At 43.9% G+C, this 24325-nt stretch overlaps 1 protein-coding gene and 1 long non-coding RNA gene across 8 annotated transcripts in view; one reads left to right on the forward strand and one right to left on the reverse strand.

The window, feature by feature from the left end:
• Window positions 1-16329, forward strand: part of hdx (highly divergent homeobox) — a 38462-nt gene extending 22133 nt beyond the window's left edge. For 4 of the 7 annotated variants that reach the window (XM_079631340.1, XM_079631339.1, XM_079631341.1 and 1 more), the window contains 2 exons: window positions 15820-15942; window positions 16026-16329. In XM_079631340.1, coding sequence (XP_079487466.1) covers window positions 15820-15942; window positions 16026-16175 — 273 coding nt within the window. In that variant the 3' untranslated portion in view covers window positions 16176-16329. Of the gene's footprint in view, window positions 1-2272; window positions 2421-15819; window positions 15943-16025 lie in introns of those variants that run through there. The other 3 variants (XR_013799841.1, XR_013799842.1, XM_079631342.1) reach the window with 2 other exon arrangements.
• LOC307008512 lies at window positions 11323-22976 on the reverse strand. The gene is made up of 4 exons (XR_013799843.1): window positions 22877-22976; window positions 22387-22536; window positions 16045-16131; window positions 11323-15910 (listed from the first exon to the last, which is right to left on the reverse strand). It is a non-coding gene; the product is annotated as an uncharacterized lncRNA (long non-coding RNA).
• Between the last annotated feature and the right edge of the window lie 1349 nt (window positions 22977-24325).

A 24325-nucleotide genomic window follows, 5' to 3' on the forward strand; every position in this document is an offset into this window, starting at 1 on the left:
TTTTCAACCTCATAGTGTCATTATTTCTGTGATGCAATAGTTAAATTATCATAGAAGTACTTGGATAAAAGTTTAAAGTTCAAATATGAACACCGATGTCTACGATAGCGATCAAAATCAGCTTTTGATAGAAACTTGGTGCTTAAAATAGCGCATTTATCGATTACATTGTTTTGCCACTACGTGGCGATAAGTGACTGTTAAAAAATGTATTTGTTATTGAATCATTTATTCCAGAGAATGTAGTATTGTATGTACACATGCTTCAGGTACTCGTCACACCTGAGGTACTCCCCATAGCATCACTATTAACACAGTTTTGAGTGACCCTACGAAAGGGAACGTAGGAACTAAACACATGGTTAAGGAAGCAAGACACGATCAAGGGGCATGAAAATCACATGACATAAGCAGGAACCATAACTATGAGAAATTCAAAATGAAAGACATGAAAATATAAACAAGAACATAACAAAAAAACAGCATGACATCCATTTAATTGGTGTCATATTTCAGAATAAGAATCAGAAAGAGCTTTATTGCCAAATATGTTTATACATCGGCTGCATCCGAAATCGCATACTTCCCTACTATATAGTAGGTGAAAAAGAGTATGTGACAAAAGAAGTATGTCCGAATTCTCAGTACTCATAAAAGTGTAGGCAAAAAGTACCTGGATAACCTACTACTTCCAGCGAGATTCTGAGGTGTTCACACGATGGACACTTTACTATCCCATGAAGCCATAGGAGAGGGTTTATGAATGGCAGTGAAGCATCACAACTGACGCTGGTAGGTCACATGATAATGACAACATGGCGGATGTAGTACGTCCAGATTATATTCATACTACACACATTAATACCATATAGAACATACTTTTATAGCGGTGGTGAAGTAAATATTTACCCAAAATAAGTACTTACTTAAGAGAGTATGCGATTTCAGACGCAGCCAAGGCATTTGTCTTGGTAACAGGAGCTTCCAGTGCAGAAGAAAGTACAGACATACATAGGAGTAAGGCAATTCTCTTGAAGTCCACTATCATCTCCACTGCTTTAAACGTTTTCAGCTCAAGGTTGTTATGACTGCACCAGACAGCCAGCTGTTCAACCTCCTGTCTGTAAGCAGACTTGTCACCGTTTTAGATGAGGCAGATGACTGTGGTGTCATCTGCAAATTTCAGGAGCTTGACAGAGAGGTCTTTCGCAGTGCAGACATTTGTGTACAGGGAGAAGAGCAGTGGAGAGAGAATGAAATCCCGGGGAATACCAATGCTGATAGTAAGGATCCTGGATGTGAGTTTTGTAGGACGAACTGAAGTCCACAAACATTTAAACACAAACTTTCGTTAATTTAGAAACAATTCACCGCCTCTTGGTTTCCCTGTTAACTCTGTGATGCGATCCGCTATGAACAGCTGGAAGCCCAGCTGATGTAGCGCATTATCTGGAAAAGCTTCACTGAGCTAGGTTTCAGTGAAGCACAATGCAGCAGAGTTTGAAAAGTCCTTGTTTGTGTGGGTGAAAAGAAGAAGTTTGTAGGTTTTGTTGGGAAGAGATTTGAGATTCGCAAGATGGATACTTGGGAGCACAGTTTTGAAGCCGCGTTCACAGAGCTTAACCAGCACGCTGATGCATTTCACCCATTTGCGCCTGACTATGCGTTTAGATAGCACCACTGCTCCTCCAACAAAACATTGGAAAAAACGTTGAAAAAAAATGAAAAATATTGTCTGGTATGTGTTGCCTAATGTTCAGTAGTTCGTCTCTGGTAAAACTGATAGAAAACAAATTGACTAAATAGAACAAACAAACAAAAACAACAGAAGAACAGAAGAAAGAACAGAAGAAACAGAGCTCCACACCGAGGCGGATTCATTTAATTAACTTTTTGTCATGAATATCGTTGAAATGGTCTTCGACATAGAAGTAGGTTTCTGAAATTAAATTGGCAAAAAAATTATTGTGACAATGAAAGTCAGTTTGCCTATTTTGGGGGCACTGAAGGATTCATTCCTCTTCTTGCAGTTCCAGTCCATACCCAAATTACTTAATTTCTTCGGTGAAACACAAAAAAAATGTCCAGTTGGCTGAAATCAGCATTGTGGCTGTATAGCGACTACCTTCCTATGCTTCTTCTTTCATTGTACCAATGTAAAAGGTGCAATTTTGTGCTTTATAATGCTTTAAAGTGAGTCACAATGTGCTGCTGTTGTATTGAATTCATCCAGCTGGATATTCATGAAATGATCACATTTTGTGTTCTGTAGAAGAAAGAAAGTCATATGAGTTTGGATTGGAACCGCATGGACAGGAAAAATTATTATTTCACCTCTGAATTCTTCGCTGTCCCAAAATACAGGCTTCATACTGGTTTGGAACAACATGACGGTGAGTAAATGTATGATGACAGAATTTTTGGGTGAACTATTCCTTATATTCTTAATGTATTAACTGTTATACAGCACATGTAAACTCTTTTAAAAAAAAATAAAAAATCTTACACAACTTTCAGTTTTAATTTGTTTCACTAGTTTTAACTACGCAGCATGGCCCATTGGATAACGGAACGCATGCTCAAAGAAGTTGCGTTTACTCCCTGTCCCAGACATCATTATTAAATAGCACAGCAACATTCAGTGAAAAGTGTTTCAATTCGACACACACCTCTTTGTTACAAACCACAAATCACTCAATGATCAAAGTAGTTTTGAATCAGATGAAACGCCACCCAAATCACCACCCTTACAAACATTTATAATGAATGTACTGTAGTAACACAGTCTGTATGCACCATGGTTTGGGCAGAAATGTGAAATATTTGTATTGAATACAATGTTTGTCACGGATGGCTACTAACAGGAAGCGCACGACGAAAGATAACTTAATACCAATAGTCTTTAATCCAAAAGCTCCCATCCTGGAGTCCTGGCAGGTGACCAGGGTGATGAGGGCAGGCTAAGTAGCCTCCAGGACGGTACCGGCAGTACAGGAGACCAGGAAGGCACCGGCAGCACAGGGAGTCTGAGAGGAATTCTCAGATTCTCAGGAATGACCTCCGTGGCTGGGAGAGTCGGCAGCTCTGGGACGGCCTCCATGTCTGGAAGAGTGGACGATTGGGTGGCTCTTGGGCGGTCTCCGTGAGATTTCAGCTTGATTCCAGCTTGACCCTGGCACAGTATGTGGATGTTGATACTGTCTATTGTGTACTAATGGCTAAATGGCAGCTGTACCTTAATGTTTCAACCTGTTGGACAGACGGCAATTCTTCCCACCTAATGCCTGTGTGACATATCCCAATCAATTTTTCACACCATGTTCGTTCATCTAGGCCAGAGTGAAGCTTGGGTTCTTTGCCACTGTCACCTTTGTCTTGCTTAGTTGGGGACACTTAATATTCAGTAATATTATTGACTTAACTGCACTGACACTATCAGATGAGACACTCAGAAAATCCAAGCCCATGACTTCACCTCGGCCTGTCAACCCATTGGCTCTGTGCTCCCTCGACTCCACTGTGATCCGTCATCTTTCAGGCTCCACCAGGCTCCTTCATCCGGCAAGCACCACCTTGGTCAGGTGTCACCCTGTTTTCGTCACAGTCTTCTGGGTCTCCTGCTGCACCTCAGCCTTCCACCCCTTTGGCTCCACTGGGCTCCTCCTTTTTCCTCGCTCGCACTGGCTCCACCTTGGCCCTTTAGACCAGCAGTGTTGCCCTGTGTCCTCGGCCCTTTGGCTTCACCTGGATCTCCACCTGTCCTGGCTCCGTCCCGGACAGTTGGTAGGGTCTTGCTCAACCAGCCCCTCTATGGTCATCTCCTTTTCCGCTGGCCCTATGGTGGTCTACTCCTCCAATGGCTCCTCTGTACACTCTTTCTCCGACTCCTACATGGTTCCCCCCCTCTCCAGTCCTGCCATAGACTATTTTGCCCTGGGGTCCTAACCCCCTTCCCAACCCCTTATAGAGATCATCACCCCTCCAGTCACTTTGATGCAGTTTTTGTTTATGCCACAAGGAGGCGCCTACAGGGAGGGGGAGTTCTGTCACATTTATTACCTGTTTAGTTTGATTCTTTGTAGATAGTTTCTTTGCTTGGTTTGTCTCTGTTCATTTGGTAGTCATAGTTACTGATTTGGTTTCCCTTGTTACTGATTTTTTTTCACATGTGTCTTGTTTGTTTCCTCGTGTAGCCTTTTGTTTATATAGCCCTCAGTTTAATTGTAGTTAGTCTGTTCTTGATTGGCCGAACACACGCGAAACACCAGCACCTGCCATTTTTTTAAAAAGCTGTGTGCACACAGATTATAGCCTATATATTTACTCCACAAACTAACTCTACGAATATGGAAAACAGTGATATATGGACCTCTCAACCTTTACGCTAAGGAGAAAATCCAACGCAAATTTGAGGGGACCAATACCCCTTTTCCACCAGCAAGAACCAGGTGCTGGTTCAGAGCTAGAGCTAGAGCCGGTTCGGAGTTGGTTCTACTAACGGTTCTTCTAAGAACCGGTTTGCCTTTCCACAGGCTAGAGAGCCAAAACAGAGCCAGATCTTACGTCACTGTGTATACATCTCATGTTGCCCAGCAACGCTAGCGCGGTAGCGCCAAACAAAAACACACCAGGCTTGTTCGAGATGGTTCGGCTTCTCGCAGACCGATCGCCGCGTGACATTAAAGCACTGCGAAAGCGATCCAAAAGCACAAGGAGTCGTATGCTCTACAAATACTCCCGGAGCTCTGATCGGTCAGCGCCGCTCCGATGCATCTCGAACAAGCCATCAACAATAACGGACGTTGCAATACTATGGATCCTCATGGGATTACAAAAATACATCGGAATCCAACGCGTTCGTGCAGCTCGCCGTAACTTACATAGACGGATATTATAATCGAGCTGCTATTAGCTCGACTAGCTGCTATTTAAAAATGGCGGTCACAAACTCCAACACATGGGGGCTGAGCTGGGGGGCTATAAGCAAACCCACACCAGCCCGCCGCCTCTCACCATGGGCAACTCCAGAGTGGTGAAGAGTCCATCCTCTCTCAAGGAGTGTGGTTCCAGAGCCTAAGCCGTGCGTAGAGGTGATACCAACTATCTCTAGTTGGAATCTCTCAACCTCACGCACAATCTCAGGCTCCTTCCCCGCCAGCGAGGTGACGTTCCACGTCCCTAGAGCTAGTTTCCGTGTCCAGGGATCGGGTTGTCGAGGCCCCCGCCTTCGACTGCCGCCCAATCCTCTCAGCACCGGCCCCTTATGGCCCCTCCTGCAGGTGGTGAGCCCACGGGAAGGCGGCCCCACGTCGCTCCTTCGGGCTGAGCCCGGCCAGACCCCGTGGGGGGAGGCCCGGCCACCAGGCGCTCGCATACGAGCCCCAACCCCGGGCCTGGCTCCAGGGTGGGGCCCCGGCTGCGCCATACCGGGCGACGTCACGGTCCTTGATTTATTTGAATTCATAAAGGGTATTTTTTTGAACCACTCTTAGTCTGACCCGTCGCCTAGGACCTGTTTGCCTTGGGAGACCCTACCAGGGGCATATAGCCCCGGACAACATAGCTCCTAGGGTCATTCGGGTACTCAAACCCCTCCACCACGTTAAGGTGGCAGTTCAAGGAGGGGTTGGAGTTTACCCCGGTGAACGAGAGGGTCGTTTCCCTGCGCCTACGGGTCGGGGATAGGTCTCTCACTGTTGTGTGTGCCTACGGGCCAAACGGCAGTGCAGAGTACCCGGCCTTCTTGGAGTCTCTGGGAGGGGTGCTAGAAAGTGCTCCGACTGGAGACTCCGTCGTTCTACTGGGGGACTTCAATGCCCGCGTGGGCAACGACAGTGTAACCTGGAGGGGCGTGATTGGGAGGAACCTGATCTGAACCCGAGTGGTGTTCAGTTATTGGACTTCTGTGCTAGTTACAGTATGTCCATAACGAACACCATGTTCAAGCATAAGGGTGTCCATCAGTACACGTGGCACCAGGACACCCTAGGCCGTAGGTCGATGATCGACTTTGTGGTCGTTTCATCTGACCTGCGGCCGTATGTCTTGGACACTCGGGTAAAGAGAGGGGCGGAGCTGTCAACCGATCACCACCTGGTGGTGAGTTGGATCCGATGGCGGAAGAGGAAGCTGGACAGACTCGGCAGACCCAAGCGTACTGTAAGGGTCTGCTGGGAACGTTTGGCCGAGTCTCCTGTCAGAGAGATCTTCAACTCCCACCTCCGGCGGAGCTTCGACCGGATCCCGAGGGAGGCTGGAGATATTGAGTTCGAGCGGACCATGTTCTCCACCTCCATTGTCGAAGCGGCCGCTCGGAGCTGTGGCCGTAAGGTCTCCGGTGCCTGTCGAGGCGGCAATCCCCGAACCCGGTGGTGGACACCGGAAGTAAGGGATGCCGTCAAGCTGAAGAAGGAGTCCTATCGGGCCTGGTTGGCTTGTGGGACTCCTGAGGCAGCTGACGGGTACCGGCAGGCCAAGCGAACTGCAGCCCGGGTGGTTGTGGAGGCAAAAACTCGGGCCTGGGAGGAGTTCGGAGAGGCCATGGAAAAGGACTATCGGCTGGCCTCGGAAGAGATTCTGGCAAACCGTCCGGCGACTCAGGAGAGGGAAGCAGTGCCCTACCACCGCTGTCTACAGTGGAGGTGGGCAGCTGTTGACCTCAACTGGGTATGTCGTCGGACGGTGGAAGGAATACTTCGAGGATCTCCTCAATCCCGCCGTCACGTCTTCCATTGAGGAAGCAGAGGCTGAGGGCTCGGAGGTTGACTCGTCCATCTCCCAAGCTGAAGTCACCGAGGTAGTCAAGAAACTCCTCGGTGGCAAGGCACCGGGGGTGGATGAGATCCGCCCTGAGTACCTCAAGTCTCTGGATGTTGTGGGGCTGTCTTGGCTGACACGTCTCTGCAGCATCGCGTGGCGGTCGGGGACAGTACCTCTGGGATGGCAGACTGGGGTGGTGGTCCCTCTTTTTAAGAAGGGGGACCGGAGAGTGTGTTCCAACTACAGGGGGATCACACTTCTCAGCCTCCCCGGGAAAGTCTATGTCAGGGTACTGGAGAGGAGATTACAGCCGATAGTAGAACCTCGGATTCAGGAGGAACAGTGCGGTTTTCGTCCCGGCCGTGGAACACTGGACCAGCTCTATACCCTCTACAGGGTGCTGGAGGGTTCATGGGAGTTTGCCCAACCAATCCACATGTGCTTTGTGGATTTGGAGAAGGCATTCGACTGTGTCCCTCGGGGCGGCCTGTGGAGGGTGCTCCGGGAGTATGGGGTCCGGGGTCCTTTGCTAAGGGCTGTCCGGTCCCTATACGACCGGAGCAGGAGCTTGGTTCGCATTGCCGGCAGTAAGTCAGACTTGTTCCCGGTGCATGTTGGACTTCGGCAGGGCTTCGTCTCTGCTCTTTGCGGATGATGTTGTCGTGTTGGCCCCTTCAGACCAGGACCTTCAGCATGCACTGGGACGGTTTGCAGCCGAGTGTGAAGCGGCTGGGATGAGAATCAGCACCTACAAATCCGAGGCCATGGTCCTCAGTCGGAAAAGGGTGGCTTGCTCACTTCAGGTTGGTGGAGAGTTCATGCCTCAAGTGGAGGAGTTCAAGTATCTTGGGGTCTTGTTCACGAGTGAGGGAAGGATGGAACGGGAGATTGACAGACGGATCGGTGCAGCTGCGGCAGTAATGCGGTCGTTGTTTCCGGTCTGTCGTGGTGAAGAAAGAGCTGAGCCGCAAGGCGAAGCTCTCGATTTACCGGTCAATCTACGTTCCTACTCTCACCTATGGTCATGAGCTTTGGGTCATGACCGAAAGAACAAGATCCCGGATACAGGAGGCTGAAATGAGCTTTCTCCGCAGAGTGGCTAGGCGATCCCTTAGAGATAGGGTGAGGAGCTCGGTCACTCGGGAGGAGCTCAGAGTAGAGTCGCTGCTCCTCCACATCGAGAGGGGTCAGCTGAGGTGGCTCGGGCATCTGTTCCGGATGCCTCCTGAACGCCTTCCTGGGAAGGTGTTCAGGGCACGTCCCACCGGGAGGAGACCCCGAGGAAGACCTAGGACACGCTGGAGAGACTATGTCTCCCGGCTGGCCTGGGAACGCCTCGGTGTCCCCCCGGAAGAGCTGGAGGAAGTGTCTAGGGAGAGGGAAGTCTGGGTGTCTCTGCTTAGACTGCTGCCCCCGCGACCCGGCCCCGGATAAGCGGAAGAAGATGGATGGATGGAAGTTTCTATTCGTCTTGTTGGTCACGGTAACCCCGCCCCCAGCCCCTGACGCAAGCGGTTCTTACTTGGCTCCGTTCTAGACCCTGCAATGATTTGGTGCTACTTAAGAACCAGTTTTACTGGTTCGGAGCTGGTGCTTTGGCGGTGGAAAAACAAAGAACCGATTTGAAACTAGGCTCTGGCTCCGAACCAGCACCAGCTCTGCCTTGGTGGAAAAGGGGTACAAGTGAATGATCAAATTAGTGAATGATTATGTATATATTCAAATTCTGCTCAGCTAGCGACATTGGACATCCACCACACGGCAAACGCTAATACCTTTTCATATACTGTCTGCTTTCTTTGTATAACAGTTCTATTTAATAACGTATTAACGTATTATTATAAGCAGGTGAAGGTTACTACGTGTTACTGTCTTTTCAGCCTGACAAAGTAATTTAATTCCAATTCAACTTTTTTCTGACTCCATTTTATCACAATCTCGAATTTAGGTCAGAATGCCAATTGGTTATTATTGGTAATTTATATAATAGTTTAGTAATACATTTGATTATTATTTTATTTAACTCTTTACTAGAGCTTAGATTATCTGCCTGAGCCCGAGGCTTTACTAGAGCTTAGATTATCTGCCCGAGCCCGAGGGGTTGCATGCTGCTGTACTGTATTGTGTAGCTCAAGTGCAACATGGAGCTTGAAGATGTAAAGAAAAAAAGAAAAATAGGAGAATTACCTTTGAGCAAGTTTGGAGGAAAGTCGGAGGTATGGAACCATTTTAAACAAGTCGTGGGCAGTGACAACATATGTGTTGGCTTTGTCGAGTGCATTGTGCGGCACGCCGCTCACTTATGACAGCAGCGAGCGGGTGTTCACTGCAGCTGGCCGAACGATAGAGCAGAGGAGGACCGCTTTGAAACCAGCAACTGTGGTCACAATTTTGTTTAAAAAATATTCTATATTCTAAAACCTTGTTGAATTATATTAGAGAAGTAATGCTCGCACTTCCGGCTCCACTCCTGATGCCTGCCCTGCTTGCTCCACTCAAGAAGTATAAATCAGCCTTTAGAGAAGTAGGTCCAAGGTTCATTCTTGTTCATTTTCTGTGTTCATCATTGTTCACGTTTTTTTTTTACGTTTCTTCATTCGGATACAGGGCAGTAATAATCGATAGCCATCCACTTCCACTCATGGAGGATTTAGGTCAGAATGCCAATTGGTTATTGGTCATTTATATAATAGTTTAGTAATACATTTGATTATTCTATTTAACTCTTTACTAGAGCTTAGATTATCTGCCCGAGCCCGAGGGGTTGCATGCTGCTGTGCTGTATTGTGTAGCTCAAGTGGAACATGGAGCTTGAAGATGTAAAGAAAAAAAGAAAAATAGGAGAATTGGGACCAAAAATTGGAGGAATGGAACCATTTTAAACAAGTCGTGGGCAGTGACAACATATGTGTTGGCTTTGTCGAGTGCATTGTGCGGCACGCCACTCGCTTCTGACAGCAGCGAGCGGGTGTTCAGTGCAGCTGGCCGAACGATAGAGCAGAGGAGGACCGCTTTGAAACCAGCAACTGTGGTCGCAATTTTGTTTAAAAAATATTCTATATTCTAAAACCTTGTTGAATTATATTAGAGAAGTAATGCTCGCACTTCCGGCTCCACTCCTGATGCCTGCCCTGCTTGCTCCACTCAAGCTTCCGGGTTCGCCCTGACCGCCTGATTGGCAGGTTCCGCCTTGGCCGCCCGAGGGAGAGTCTCCGCCCTGGCCGCCCGAGGGAAAGTCTCCACCCTGGCCCCCCATCCCGAGGGAAAGTCTCCGCCCTGGCGGCCCAAGGGAAAGTCTCCACCCTGGCCGCCCGAGGGAAAGTCTCCGCCCTGGCCGCCCGAGGGAAAGTCTCCGCCCTGGCGGCCCAAGGGAAAGTCTCCGCCCTGGCGGCCCAAGGGAAAGTCTCCACCCTGGCCGCCCGAGGGAAAGTCTCCGCCCTGGCCGCCTGAGGGAAAATCTCCGCCCTGGTCGCCCGATCGACTGACGACTCCGCCCTGGCCGCCCGATGGACTGTCTGCTCCGCCCTGGCTAACAGTTAAACCATCACCCCCTGTTCCTTTTCCCCTCCATGGACCTGGTCTTGCTTGTTTCTTGCTTTGTTTCTTGTGTTGGATTGCCTTTTGGATTTTGACATTTGCTTGGACTGGATAATGATTTACGGATTACCCTAATAAATACTGCATTTTGGATCTACCCCTGTTTCCTGTGTGTGGATCGTGACACTTCCTTTATCGGTTAGGAATGCAGTTTCCAAAGAACTTTGTCATTTACAAGCTGAAAACATAATTGAGAGTGTGGATGCCTCCCCATAGGTGTCACCTATTGTGGTGACAAGAAAGAAAAACGGAGACATTCGTTTATGTGTGGATTTGCGGGAGCCAAACTGGGCAGTAATAATCGATAGCCATCCACTTCCACACATGGAGGACTTATTCACTGAACTAAAGGGGGCCACAATGTTTTCAAGCATCGATCTGAACAACTTAACCTACAGGCTGTTTTAACAACACTACAGCACGAAGGTCTCACACTGAATTGGGCAAAATGCAAGTTCAGCTGCACAAGCCTTCCTTACTTAGGACATGCTATCGCTGAGCAAGGCCTCTACCCAATGACTGCCATATTCAGGCTATCTTGCAAGCACCAGCTCCCACTGACGCAGCCAAATTATGTTCATTCTTAGGACTGACGTCCTGGTATTCACGGTTTGTGCCAAACAACTCTCTTCGGAGGAGGAGCCTATGAGGGCATGCTTAAAGAATGTGGGTGTTTTCAGTTGGACTGAGGATGCACAGAAAAGAGAGAGTTTGAGAAAGTGAAGGAGCTCATTGTGAACAGCATAGCTTTAGCAATCTTTGATCCAGCACTGCATAAGCTGGTAACCTGTGATGCTTCGGATTATGGGATATGGGCTGTGTTAACTCAGATTCATGTCGGCGATTCTTAGCGAACCTTCGCCTTTGCCTCTCGCTCACTCTCAGCAGCGGAGCGAAAATAGAGGCCCTAGCCTGCGAGTGGGCTGTGGAATGGTGGCAAACATTTTTGTGGGGCTGACGGTTCGCGCTTCGGATGGACCATCAGGCGCTAACTACCCTGCTGGCAACTAAAAGTATGGGGCGTGCTGGAATGGCCATCGCGACATGGTCCGTACGTCTGCTCTGCTTTAACTATGAAGTGTCATACAAGCCAGGAGCCGAAAATGTCACATGTCAAATGTCACCTGTGAGGATACTGATTCTACCATTGAACCCGATATGGTGGCATTCCTACTTGGTGAACTCCATGCTCTTTCATTGGAGGAGTTCTCCAAAGAATGCACTGCTTGTCCTGAACTGACTGCATTGTGACAGCAAATACTTATAGGCTGGCCTAAAAACAAGAAAAACCTTCCACCTGAGCTGGCATCATACTTTCATGTCCGCAAGCAAATGGGGCTGTGGAGCGCATGAACCGTGTCCTGAAGGATTGCATTCAAACTGCAAATTTGGAAGGTAAGCCCTGGAAAACTTCTGTGAGGGACTTCTTGCTGCATTATCATGCCACACCTCATGCCACCACTGGTGCTGCTCCCAGTGAACTCTTGCTTGGACGCAAACTGAGAACAACCTTGCACATTCTACTCACCCGGCTCTCTGCTTGTACTGATGCTACAGTGCGAGCTCGCGTTCATGCTCGCCAGCCTCAAGTCAAGACCTACACTAACATCAAACGTGAAGGTGACAGAGTGCGGGTGAGGATACCTACACATATGAAAAAGGGCAGGCCGAAATTCATTCCGCCTTGTACAGTGTTGGGACAAAAATGTCAGGACACATATATCCTTGATGATGGGAAAGTGTGGAACGCAATATACCTGTCACCATGTCCGGGTCAAAACCATTTGGATAATGAACCTACAGAGGTTCCAACGCCTGTTGTCACACCAGTCATATTATCTACATTCAATTCAATACCAATTCAAATTTATTTGTATTGCGCTTTTCATAATACATGTTGTTTCAAAGCAGCTTTACAGAAAATGCATATCAGAAATGTACATAGAAAAAATACAGTTAGTCAATCATGTATTAATTTAGGGCATAACATATCACCGGCGTTGAGTCGTCTCTTCACAGGCGTCGAATCGTCTCTTCACAGGGGTTGGGTCTTTTGAATTCTCCATGAGAGGCTGGATACATAACTGGAGCTGGCGAACTCTATTTACAGAGATAACAACAAAAAAGGCAGATGGTAAATAATTAGCGTATCTGCTGTTCATAATATGAATGCATTTGATCTGATTTAACTGTAGTATAAAAGATATGAGATGCATTATGTGACTGCTTGGCTAAAGAGATGCGTCTTTAATCTAGTTTTAAACTGGGAGAGCGAGTCTGAGCCTCGAACAATATCAGGAAGGCTATTCCAGAGTTTAGGAGCTAAATGTGAAAACGCCCTCCCTCCTTTAGTGGACTTAGTTATCCTAGGTACGACCAGAAGCCTCGAATTTAGCGATCTTAAAGAGCGCGATGGATTGTAGGGCGATAGAAGATCCCTTAAATACACAGGAGCTAAACCATTTAAGGCTTTGTAGGTCAGTAGCAATACTTTGTAATTGATACTGAACTTAATACTGTAGGTAACTAGTGTAGAGATGATAAAATGAGTGTTATATGATCATATTTTCTTGACCTAGTCAGAATTCTAGCAGCTGCATTTTGGACTAACTGTAGTTTGTTTACGGAGGATGCAGGACAACCAGCTAATAATGCATTACAGTAATCTAGTCTTGAGGTCATGAATGCATGAACTAACTTTTCTGCATCAGAAACAGATAGCATGTTACGTAGCTTAGCAATGTTTCTAAGGAAAAAGGCTGTTGTTGTTACATTTGAAATATGGTTTTCAAAAGACAAGTTGCGGTCTAGTATAATACCCAGGTCTTTTACTGTAGAGGATAAAGTAACAGGACGTCCTTCTAGATTAAGGTTGTATTGTAAGAGGTTTTGTGGGCAGTTTTTTGGACCAATCAGTAATACCTCCGTTTTATCTGAATTTAATAGAAGAAAATTACACATCATCCAATATTTTATATCTTTAACACACTGTCAATTTAGCTAATTTAGTGTTATCATCTGGTCGTGATGAAATATATAGTTGAGTGTCATCAGCATAACAGTGGAAACGTATTCCATGTTTTCTTATAATATTACCAAGTGGCAGCATATAAATTGAGAATAGCAAAGGGCCTAATACAGATCCTTGCGGCACTCCATAATTTTCTGGCGTTATCTTCGTCTGATAGGTACGATCTAAACCAGCTTAATGCCTGTCCCTGAACACCAGTGTAATTTTGAAGTCGATCTAAGAGTATTTTATGATCTATGGTGTCGAACGCAGCACTAAGATCGAGCTACATATAATAGTAGCTTTTTACTTTTATCTGGGCTTCTAACAAAAGTAAATTCTACAGGTGCTAATCCAACAACATGGCATTACCTTTTGTTTTAGGACGCCCACAAAGACGAGTAGACGAGCACAAAGACTCCGCCGGAGTAGGTTCCACAATCCTAGTCCAAGCTTTATGTGGCACGTTGACTCGAAGCCTACATGTCTTCGTGCTCGTCTATAGGCAACACCATCTGGGTCGAGAACACTTAACAGTAACCGTACTGTCTCCCTCTTCACCGTAAATCCTTTCTGGATACATTTCAAGTGCATCATTATGATACGACTTTATTCTCAAAATAAAAAAAATTTACGTTGCGGTTCAGGGCTTCCGTACTGGCAACCACAGATACTGTTTTTTTTTATTTTACAGGTTTATTTTTTAGTGTGGGAACCTGATTTTTTTCCCCCATGCCCTGTATTTTCTTAACACAACGAGTTATTGAGGAACTCATCAAAGGGGTTTTCTGTTCCTGTCGTATGGCTCTCACTATAATCGTCCTTATCTTGAGGGATATAAACAAATGGTTGGATTAATGGAAAAGGTCATAGCTCCCTTATAGGTTTAGCATACATACTATATGAGTGACTGAATAAACAGGGCTTATATAGGCACAGTTAACAAGGGTGATGACAAACAGGTGGAAGTGATCAAACAATAATGAGTCCGGGCAATGGGTTATGGAAATGCAGTCCATGATGATATATAGGGCTGGGACAATAAATCGTTTCATCGAGATTCGTGGATCGATTCCAATGTTTCCAAATGCATCGACATTCTCTCTCGAATCGATTCTCAGCTTAGTTTTTAACAGCAGATGGCGCTGAAGGATAGTTTTTAACCGCACACTCAAATTCTCACGAAGAAGAGCACCTGTGTGTTCAGCTGAGTATGTACTTGCACCTCAGAATGCTTTTATGACGTGAGATTAATGTAAACAGCCCACTCTAAACACCCTTGTACTTCGCTTCATCCTTTTCGAACTTTATGAATGATTTTTTTATAGAAGGTTCAAGTGGTGTGTGTGTAAGGCATTGGAAGCCAACAGAGTACGGCTGTTTCTAAAGCATACCGTGTCATCCGAGGTTAAAAACTAAGCTCAGAATCGGTTCGAGAGAGAACCGCGATGCATTCGGAAAATCTCAGAATCGATCCAGAATAATTTCTCAATTCACGATGCATCGATTTATTGTCCCAGCCCTAATCTCAGATGGAAGGAGTGCCCTCTGATGGCTATATTAGGCACTCCAGTTGGTAGGCGTGACATTAGGGAACATAGGACCATTTTTCATGTGTTCATTATGTGCTATATAAATCTGGGGAATATAGAAACCTGGGAACATAGGCATGAACACATCTAAAAACTTCTCTTATCACTGTTTTCATTAGGAAATCTGGCTTGGATCCTTCTCAGCTGAGCAGTTTCAGATCTACCTCAAACCCTTTGTTCTTATCCAAACTGATTAGGTAGACTTGCCTCTTAGCTACAATCTCATTGGCTTTCTCTTTCAATCTGGTTTTTGCTCTTCCACCACAAAGAAACGACTCTCCTGAAGACTGTCAGGGATCTTCTTCTAGCAGCTCAGTCTGGTTGTCTTAGATCTTGAACTAAGCATCACATTTGATGTACTCTGCTATCAGCATCTCACACAGAATAGACAATATGCTTTTCATATCTTAAATTGTGCAGCCTGGCATCTTAGTTCATCTCTCTATGTATGCGAGGGAAGGAAATGAGGGCGGAGGAATCCAAGGAAGACATTTGTAAATTGGATTTTTTGATTTCTCAAGTGGCACTTCACATGACATGACCTGTTGAAATATGTGAGATTTATGTTTAATTTAAACTTCATTGGTAAAACATGAATTAAAACTATTGTGACATGTGAAGGGGGAGGAGAATTTATACATGTCAAGTGTTTCCACAAAACCTCCTTCAAGCATCCTCAGTAAGCTTTCTCCATCATTGATCTTCCCCTCCTCACACTGCAATTTTACAATTGATATGTCCTTCATCATGGGCAACTTTATTTATCTCTGAGGCTAAAATATCTAACTGATTAATTGGAGAGCGTGATTGTGTGAAATATTGTGGAATAATTGTTTAAATATTGGTGATTTGTTCCCTCAGAATGAAGAAGTGCAGTTCCTTGAGAGTGAGCTGCAGAACCAGAAACAGAAGTTCTCAAAGCTGAAGAGCTTCACCAAAAGCCTGCTGATCGCTGTGAAAAACAAAGACAGAAAGAAACAGCAGGTAAGGAAACAGTTGGGTTAAACTTTTAGACAGCAATGAAAGAAATTCAATCTTGATCAGGTGTGTCTGTCTTGTGTTCTCAGGAGCTGTTAGCCAGTCTACCTCATAAAGTGAACGAGGACTGGGACCTGGGCCTGGAAAATCACAGCATGTCTGGCATAGAGACGCCCACCATCCAGAAAGAGTCCTCTGTATCAGAGGAGGAGGGGGACACCAATCAAATGAGACTATAAATGCTGGGCAGCTTCCACCTCTTCTGTTACTCACATGTGCCACATAGTGCCTGTGGAAACGAACCAATAACTGTTGGACCCCACAAGTCATTTTCTATAGCATATCAGACTGCCTTGGCCAGGTCCAGTACTATCAAATAAACGCCACTAAGTCAACAAGATCTGTGTCTTATTATTTTTATGATGACTGGAAGCATATTATGTTCTAATTGAGATTATAATTAAGCAAGTTCAAACAAGCAAGAGTGCTTTTCTGGGATGCGTTTCCCAAAGCCAAATGCGTTTACAGTTCATGAGAACTTGTGACCATATTTGGCTAACGATGGTTTTGGTAAACGCACGCCTGAATGTTGGCACGTCTGGGATTTGGCCATGGCTGCAGGTAATTGCAGCTGTGCTGATATTCAGAATGACAGCATGAGTCTATAAGCAAGCTTGTGTTTCCCAGTTGGTCTGGATTTTTGTTCATTCTCAGTAACACAGCTGTGTCAAACTGTGCATGTCAGCAAACCTCACACTAGACTGAGAGTCAGTCTGGAAATGTGTATGTGAGTTGAGCGGAGAGTCTTATGTAGTCACTATGTTACAACCATTTGGCTCGAGGTGATGCAACATAAAGAGGCAAGGCAAGGCAAGGCAAGGCAAGGCAAGGCAAGTTTATTTATATAGCACATTTCATACACAATGGTAATTCAAAGTGCTTTACATAGAAGAAATTAAAATAATCAAAAGAAATAAGAATAATTAAAACAGTTTAGAGTAAAAAAAAATAAAAAAAAAAATAAATAAAATACAGTGCAAACAGTCGGACGAACAGTGGCACAGTGCTCATTCAGTAAATGCAATGTTAAACAGAAGTGTTTTGAGTCTGGATTTGAATGTGGCTACAGTAGGAGCACACCTGATCTCTTCTGGAAGCTGGTTCCAGCTGCGGCTGGCATAATAGCTAAAAGCGGACTCTCCATGCTTTGAGTGAACCCTTGGTATTTCTAGTTGATGTGATCCTAATGATCTCAGTGATCTGTTGGGTTTATATTCAGTGAGCATATCTGCAATGTATTGAGGTCCTAGGCCATTAAATGATTTATATACCAGTAATAATACTTTAAAATCAATCCTAAATGTGACTGGGAGCCAGTGTAAAGACCTGAGGACAGGTGTGATATGTTCATATTTTCTGGTTCTGCTCAGGATCCTGGCGGCAGCGTTCTGTACGAGCTGCAACTGTCTTATGGTCTTTTTGGGAAGGCCAGTGAGGAGTCCATTACAATAATCCACCCTGCTGGTGATGAAAGTATGCACAATTTTCTCTAAGTCTTGACTGGAAACAAAGCATCTAATTCTTGCAATATTTTTTAGATGATAGTATGCCGATTTAGTTATTGCTTTGACATGACTACTAAAGCTAAGGTCTGACTCTAGAGACACACCAAGATTCCTGACTTGATTTTTAGTTGTTTGACCTCTAGAGTGAAGGTATGCGTTCACCTTGAGAACTTCATCTTTGTTTCCAAACGCAATGACTTCAGTTTTGTCTTTGTTTAACTGAAGAAAGTTTTGGCACATCCAGCTGTTTACTTCATCAATGCATTGGAACAGGGAGTCAATGGGGCTGTAATCGTTTGGCGATAGGGCTAAATAGATCTGTGTGTCATCTGCATAGCTGTGGTAAGAGATTTGGTTCTTTCTCATTATTTGGCTCATTGGAAGCATGTACAGGTTGAATAGGAGTGGCGCAAGAATTGAGCCTTGAGGAACTCCGCATGTCATGGATGTCCACTCAGACTTATGGTCTCCTATACTCACATAATAACCTCTCGCTTCTAAGTATGACCTGAACCATTTTAGGACTATCCCAGAAAGACCCACCCAGTTTTCCAGCCTGTCAAGAAGTATGTTGTGATCAACAGTGTCAAATGCAGCACTGAGGTCGAGTAGTACCAGCACTGATATTTTGCCTGTATCAGTATTTAAGCGAATATCGTTAATTATCTTTATGAGCGCTGTCTCTGTGCTGTGATGCGATCGGAAACCAGATTGAAAATTGTCAAAGTATCCATTCGAGCTTAAGAATTTGTTCAGCTGATTGAAAACAACTTTTTCAATGATCTTGCCAATGAAAGGAAGATTTGAGATCGGTCTATAATTGCTTAATATAGTCTTATCAAGATTACTCTTTTTTAGGAGGGGTTTGACAACTGCAGTTTTCAGGGAGTTTGGAAAACTTCCAGAGAGAAGTGAGGCATTTACCACTTCTAGGAGATCTGCTTCTAAGCTGTTTAACACACTTTTGAAGAAAGATGTGGGAAGAGCGTCAAGGGCGCAGGTTGATGTTTTAAGGTGCTGTACGGTTTCTTCCAAAATTTTGCCATCAATTTCTTTGAAATCAGACATAGTAACTACTTTCTCAGGTTGTGGTCTGATCTGTCTGACCCCAGTGCAACTCAAGGATGTGCTGATCACCTTTCTGATATTATTGATTTTCTCAGAGAAGAAAGAAGCGAACTCACTGCACTTGCTGTCTGAGAGCATTTCACTGGGAATCTGGCTCGGGGGGTTCGTTAATCTCTCTACAGTAGCAAAAAGAGTGCGTGTGTTGTTTAAGTTGCTGTTAATAATATTTGAGAAGAAAGTCTGTCTAGCTTTGCCTAGTTCCATATTGAAAGCATGGATGGTGTCTTTGTAGATGTTATAATGGACTACAAGTTTTGTCTTCCGCCACATGCGCTCTGCTTTTCTGCATTGTCTTTTCATATTTTGCACTGCTGTTGAGTTTCTCCATGGTGCCTTTTGTCTACCACTCTTCCTGACCTTCACAGGAGCAATATCATCAATTACACTTTTAACTTTTGAGTTAAAAGAATCAAGGAGAAAATCAACAGAGTCAGCAGATATGCTTGGTGTTAAAGATATAGCCTTCATAAATAGTACACTAGTGTTCTCATTTAAGCATCTCTTTTTGACAGACACAGATCTAGCTTCAATGGCAGGAGAGATCAATATATCAAAGAAAATACAGAAATGATCAGACAGTGCTACATCCTTAATAACAATCGATGAAATGTTTAGACCCTTACTGATAAGTAAATCTAGAGTGTGTCCACGATTGTGTGTCGGTCCATGTACATGCTGAGTCAGATCAAAAGTTTTTAAAACAGTTTTGATTTCTTTTGCCATATTGTTTTCTGCATTGTCTATGTGGATGTTGAAATCTCCGGCAATAGCAAAACAGTCAAACTCTGAGGAAATGGTTGATAACAGTTCTGTAAAATCCTCAGCAAAGGCTGAAGAGTATTTTGGAGGCCTGTAAACAATGATTAGTAAAATGCGTGGAGCACCTTTTAACACAATACCCAGATATTCAAAAGACGGGTAATTACCAAATGATATTTGCTTACATGGATAGACATCTTTAAAAAGAGCAGCTACTCCCCCACCTCTCCTACCCGTTCTGCAGACACTCATAAAAGTGAAGTTAGGAGGGGATGTTTCATTGAGGACAGTTGCACTGCAGTTGTCTTCTAGCCAAGTTTCATTTAGAAACATAAAATCCAGGTTGTATGTGGTTATTAAGTCATTGACTAGAAGTGATTTATTTTTAAGTGAGCAGATGTTTAAGAGTGCTAACTTTACAGTCTTACTTTTTGTCCGCACAGCAGTCTTAGTTTGGCGTGTAATAGGCACCAGATTAGATGGGTTTGCTGTACGGCTTTTGAAGGCCTTAGACTTTCTATCATGTAATCGAACAGCAATAGAGAAAGATACAGGCACACAGGGTTCCCGCTTGTTCTGTAAACATTTGAGAAAGTTACTGTTATCATAGCGGGGACCCGGCACATATCACTGAGAGCTGGTATCAGTTGTTTTTGGTTCACCTCGAGCAGAAGGAGGAGGGTGTGAGCCCTGTCGTTGTGGCAGAGCCCGAAGAACTCTTGCAGGAGGAGGGGGAGGGCGAGCGGGGCCCGCAGGCTTTGGTGGTTTTGGGGCCTGCCGTTTTTTGGTTGATATCTGAGGGCTTGCAAAAGAGTGGGATAGTTTGGTTCCAGCATAGACCAGTTTTTCCATTCTCTCTGAGAAGCCCAGAAGTGGAGATGCTGGAGATAGAGATAGCGTGTCTGGTGAGAGGGGCTGTTGTTGTTCTGGTGTTATCGGAGGCTGTAATATGCTGTCCTGGTTTCCCTGGCTGTTTTCCAGGAAGTCGTCCTTGGGTGTTGAATCTTGGAGCAGTTCTAGTATGTCACAGTCTGTCTGTGGGCAGGGCTCAGCTGAGATTGTGTCCGTGAGCAGAAGTTGTTGTGGCTGAGTGGTGTTATCATTGTCCTTGTGTGACGTGTCAACCGCATGTCCATTCAGGTGCTGGAGTGAAGTCCTGTGGTCATTCATACTGTGTCCAGGTGTGTGTGTGCCATTCAGGTTGAGTGGATTGGCACACACTGCAGAAGGATGGTTGAGGGAGAAGTAGATATTGTCCTTTAGCACTCTTGAACCAAGTTTGTTTGGGTGGTGTCCGTCCTGTTGGAACAGTTGCCTCTGACTCCAGAAAAGATTGAAGTTGTCAATGAAGTTCACTCCTTTTATATTGCAGGTTTTTTGGAGCCATGTATTAAGCCCAAGCAACCGTGAAAACCTGTTTGTTCCTCTTGCTGGGAGTGGGCCACTGATGAATGTTTGTACTTTCAGTCTTTTAAGTGTTTCAAGAAGTTCATTGAAATCCTTCTTAAGGAGTTCTGACTGCTCTTTATGAATATCATTTTTCCCCACATGAATGATGAGTCGATTTGCAGTCTTATGTTTCATCAGAATGTTCTCAAGTTCCCTGTTTACATCAGAAATTGTTGCTTGTGGAAGGCAGCACGTAGTTGTATCCCTGCTACTAGTGTTTCGGATAATGGAGTCTCCTACTATCAGAGTCGTGTGCTCGGCTGTGCTCTGCGCTGAGTGCCGCTGTCTGCTCGACCTTGAGCGCAAGTTAGCATCAGTGTTAGCTACTGGCTTATCCAGTCTGTGTTCGATCACATTCATCACGTTTGGAGATTCCTCATTTACATTCATTAATACTTCAAATCTGTTCTCAAGATGTATAGGCGGTGGTAGGAGACCAGTGTTTGCAATCCTTGTCAGAGCCGTATCTGGGGTAGAGGATGCTACTGCGGCAATATGTGATACTCGTGACAATCTGATGTCTCGAGTGCCTTTGGGTCTCGCTCCCTGTGTGTGCCATCGATTTGTAAGTCGATCGGCTTGTTTCTCTACACTCAGTATAGCCTGTTGAGGAGCAGTAGATTCATGGGGCTCACCTGCTGTATGCTGAGGGCGTCCATGACGGAGCTCTGTTGTGTGTTCCGTCTGGTTTGGTGGTCCCGCAAATAACTTTGTTTCAAGAACTGCAATCCTTTGTAAAAGTCTGTGGCAGTTAGTGCAGCAAGTAGATTCCAGAAGAGGCATTTTCTCTTATCCTTATGCAGTTGTGTTTTCTCTTCCCCGGAATGTAAGCTTTCAGTGGGAGGCTGGTCGAATAAAATAATTCAGCTTTTTTGTAGTAATCCAAGCGTTTGAGCACTGTGCTGATTTGCTGAGGTTAAAATTAGTTGATAAAAGAAGATAAAATATAAAAAATGTAAAAGCGATAGAGCAAAGCGCGGAGCAGTAAGCAAGAGCGTCCGAACAGTAGCTGAGCAGGAAGTGGAAGAGGGGAGGGGGCCACACATGGAAGTCAATTTAACAGACAAACGTTATTAATTATCGGGTAGGGTTAGGGTAGGTGTAAGGAGAGCTTTATTGTCCCAATAAGGTGGCATCCATTCAATAATTTTAATAAATATTGTAATTTACACCCTATGCTTTTATTGCATACTGTTAATGTACAAAAATACTGAGGTGCAAATAGTATCTACCACTATTTATAAGTGTAAAAAGCATCTAACATCTATTTGCACTAATTGCAAAGAACTTTAGGCACACACATATATAAATATATAAATATATATATATATCGCGGTTTTCACTTAGTGTGAATAGCATATCGCTAAGAAATTGCCGTTATAACTTGCGGCCGAATTATTCTGATAAACAGAAGACAATGATGTAGACTGACAATTCAAAGAACAAAAAAGTAACTATGCCTTAATTCTTTCTGTGTTAAACTGACGTGTGTCGTTTGTTCAGAGACTGCAGTCTATTGCTCTTAAATGTAATGAAAATATTATTAGACCTTTTAAATGCTCTATTGTAGTTGTTCTCCTTGCATGTATGCTATTTATCAGCCAGCCAAACTCCATCCATAAAGTACAGACGAGTCAGGATTCATCTTAGTCTTTGCCGTTTAATAAAATGCCAAGTCCATTGTGAATTAGGAGTAAAACTGTAAAAAACAGCAAATAAACAATAATCAGAACAATTTTCCAATTACTAAAGACCATTCATGTAGTTCTGAAACTCTTATCTGAAAATACACCAAATAAAATCATTGTCATCAATTTACTTAAATGGGATTATCAGGTAACAAAGAAAATAGTAATAAATACAGATATCGACTCATATAGTGAAGTTATCCTATCAAAGTAGAAGTTTGCTACAGCAAAGAAAGGCTAGGCTAATAGCTAAAGGCTATCACCAAAATTATATTAAATCAAAGCTTAGAATAAACTTATCACAAATATGTATCATAAAGCATTATGTAGGCTAATGAATAATTAACTTACAGATGATGCTTTTACAAACTCAAAACTAAGGCATCCAAACATTGAGGAGAATCTGACTGCTTGAAATGTGATCACTTATTTTTCTAGAGAACTGCCACAGGGGGGCGCCAGAACTAAAACAACTATACAAAACAATACAGATCACTGATTCTTGAGAGTCGGGACAAAACACGTTTTAAAAAACTTTTTTTTAAAATACACACTATATCAATTAGAGTTATACGTTTCTGCAGAGAAAGGTCTTAGCTATTTAACCATGTAAAGGAACAGGTTCTAAATAAAAACACATTTTAAACAAATTTACATGTTTCCCTTCAGAACTGGATTTGTGTCAACTCCGTCAGACACACTAAAAAGTAAACAATTTAAATTCTTCCAATCCAACAAGAATCTAAAGTTATGAAGTATATTGTAATAGTGTTTAGTTACTCTGATATGTAAACAAAATACAATATATAAACTTAAGTTGTGATTTCACACTATTCTGAAAACTCAGATTTCTAAATATTTGCACTTTTAAACTTTGATTTTAATTTCAATATTGTAAAAACAAATTCCTTAAATAAATAAAACCTAAGAGGATGTAGATCAGATGGTCCTTTATTACAAAAACAACACCAACTGAAGGAAGAATATTTTTTTCCCCAAAAAATTAACAAAAACATACATCCAAACGTCGAAGATCTGATGGTGTTGACGAAAAACTGACGGTGTTGACGAAAAACTGATGGTGTTGACGAAAAACTGACGGTGTTGACACAAAATGTGTGCATTGCTGATTAGTGAACAGATGTGCTCTTTAAACACTACTACTAAAACTACTCCTTGTTATTAGAGTACTGAACTTACTGTAAAGCAAACTATAATAAACATATTGCACATACACCGTTTCCAACTATTTTAAATTAAACCGTTTCCAACTATAAAAAACAAAAAAAAACAATAAGGTAAACCAGGGGCTACCCTCTGCCGTGATAATTTTTTTTGGCCATATCGCCCAGCCCTACACTGGCTTCTCATTTGTCTATCTGTCTCTATATATATAAATATATATATATTAAAGTGCTGGCAAAGTTACACGTTACACAATAATAAGCAGACCACTGCCTGCCCATTCTCTACAAGTCAGATGCGTATGGTTAAATAATGTAATGCATGCTATGTATGTGCATTTATGTGTAAATAAAACCCTGAAATAACAGTTTAACCCTTCACTATATTCACAAATAATATTATATTCGCACATTAAGAGGTTATTGGTGGATTTGTCAACTCCGTCATCGTACAGGTCAACTCCGTCAGACATAGAACCTGACGGAGTTGACGTCTGACGGAGTTGACGTAAGGGCATGTATTTTCCACCAAAACATGTATTGTACACTGCAGCTAGGTAGTTTTTCCTCAGTTGCTAGCTGTCCCAATAACCTCACTAAAATGCTTAAATTCAAT

The sequence above is a fragment of the Phoxinus phoxinus genome, assembly GCF_949152265.1.
Source record: "Phoxinus phoxinus genome assembly, chromosome: 12".
NCBI lineage: Eukaryota > Metazoa > Chordata > Actinopteri > Cypriniformes > Leuciscidae > Phoxinus > Phoxinus phoxinus.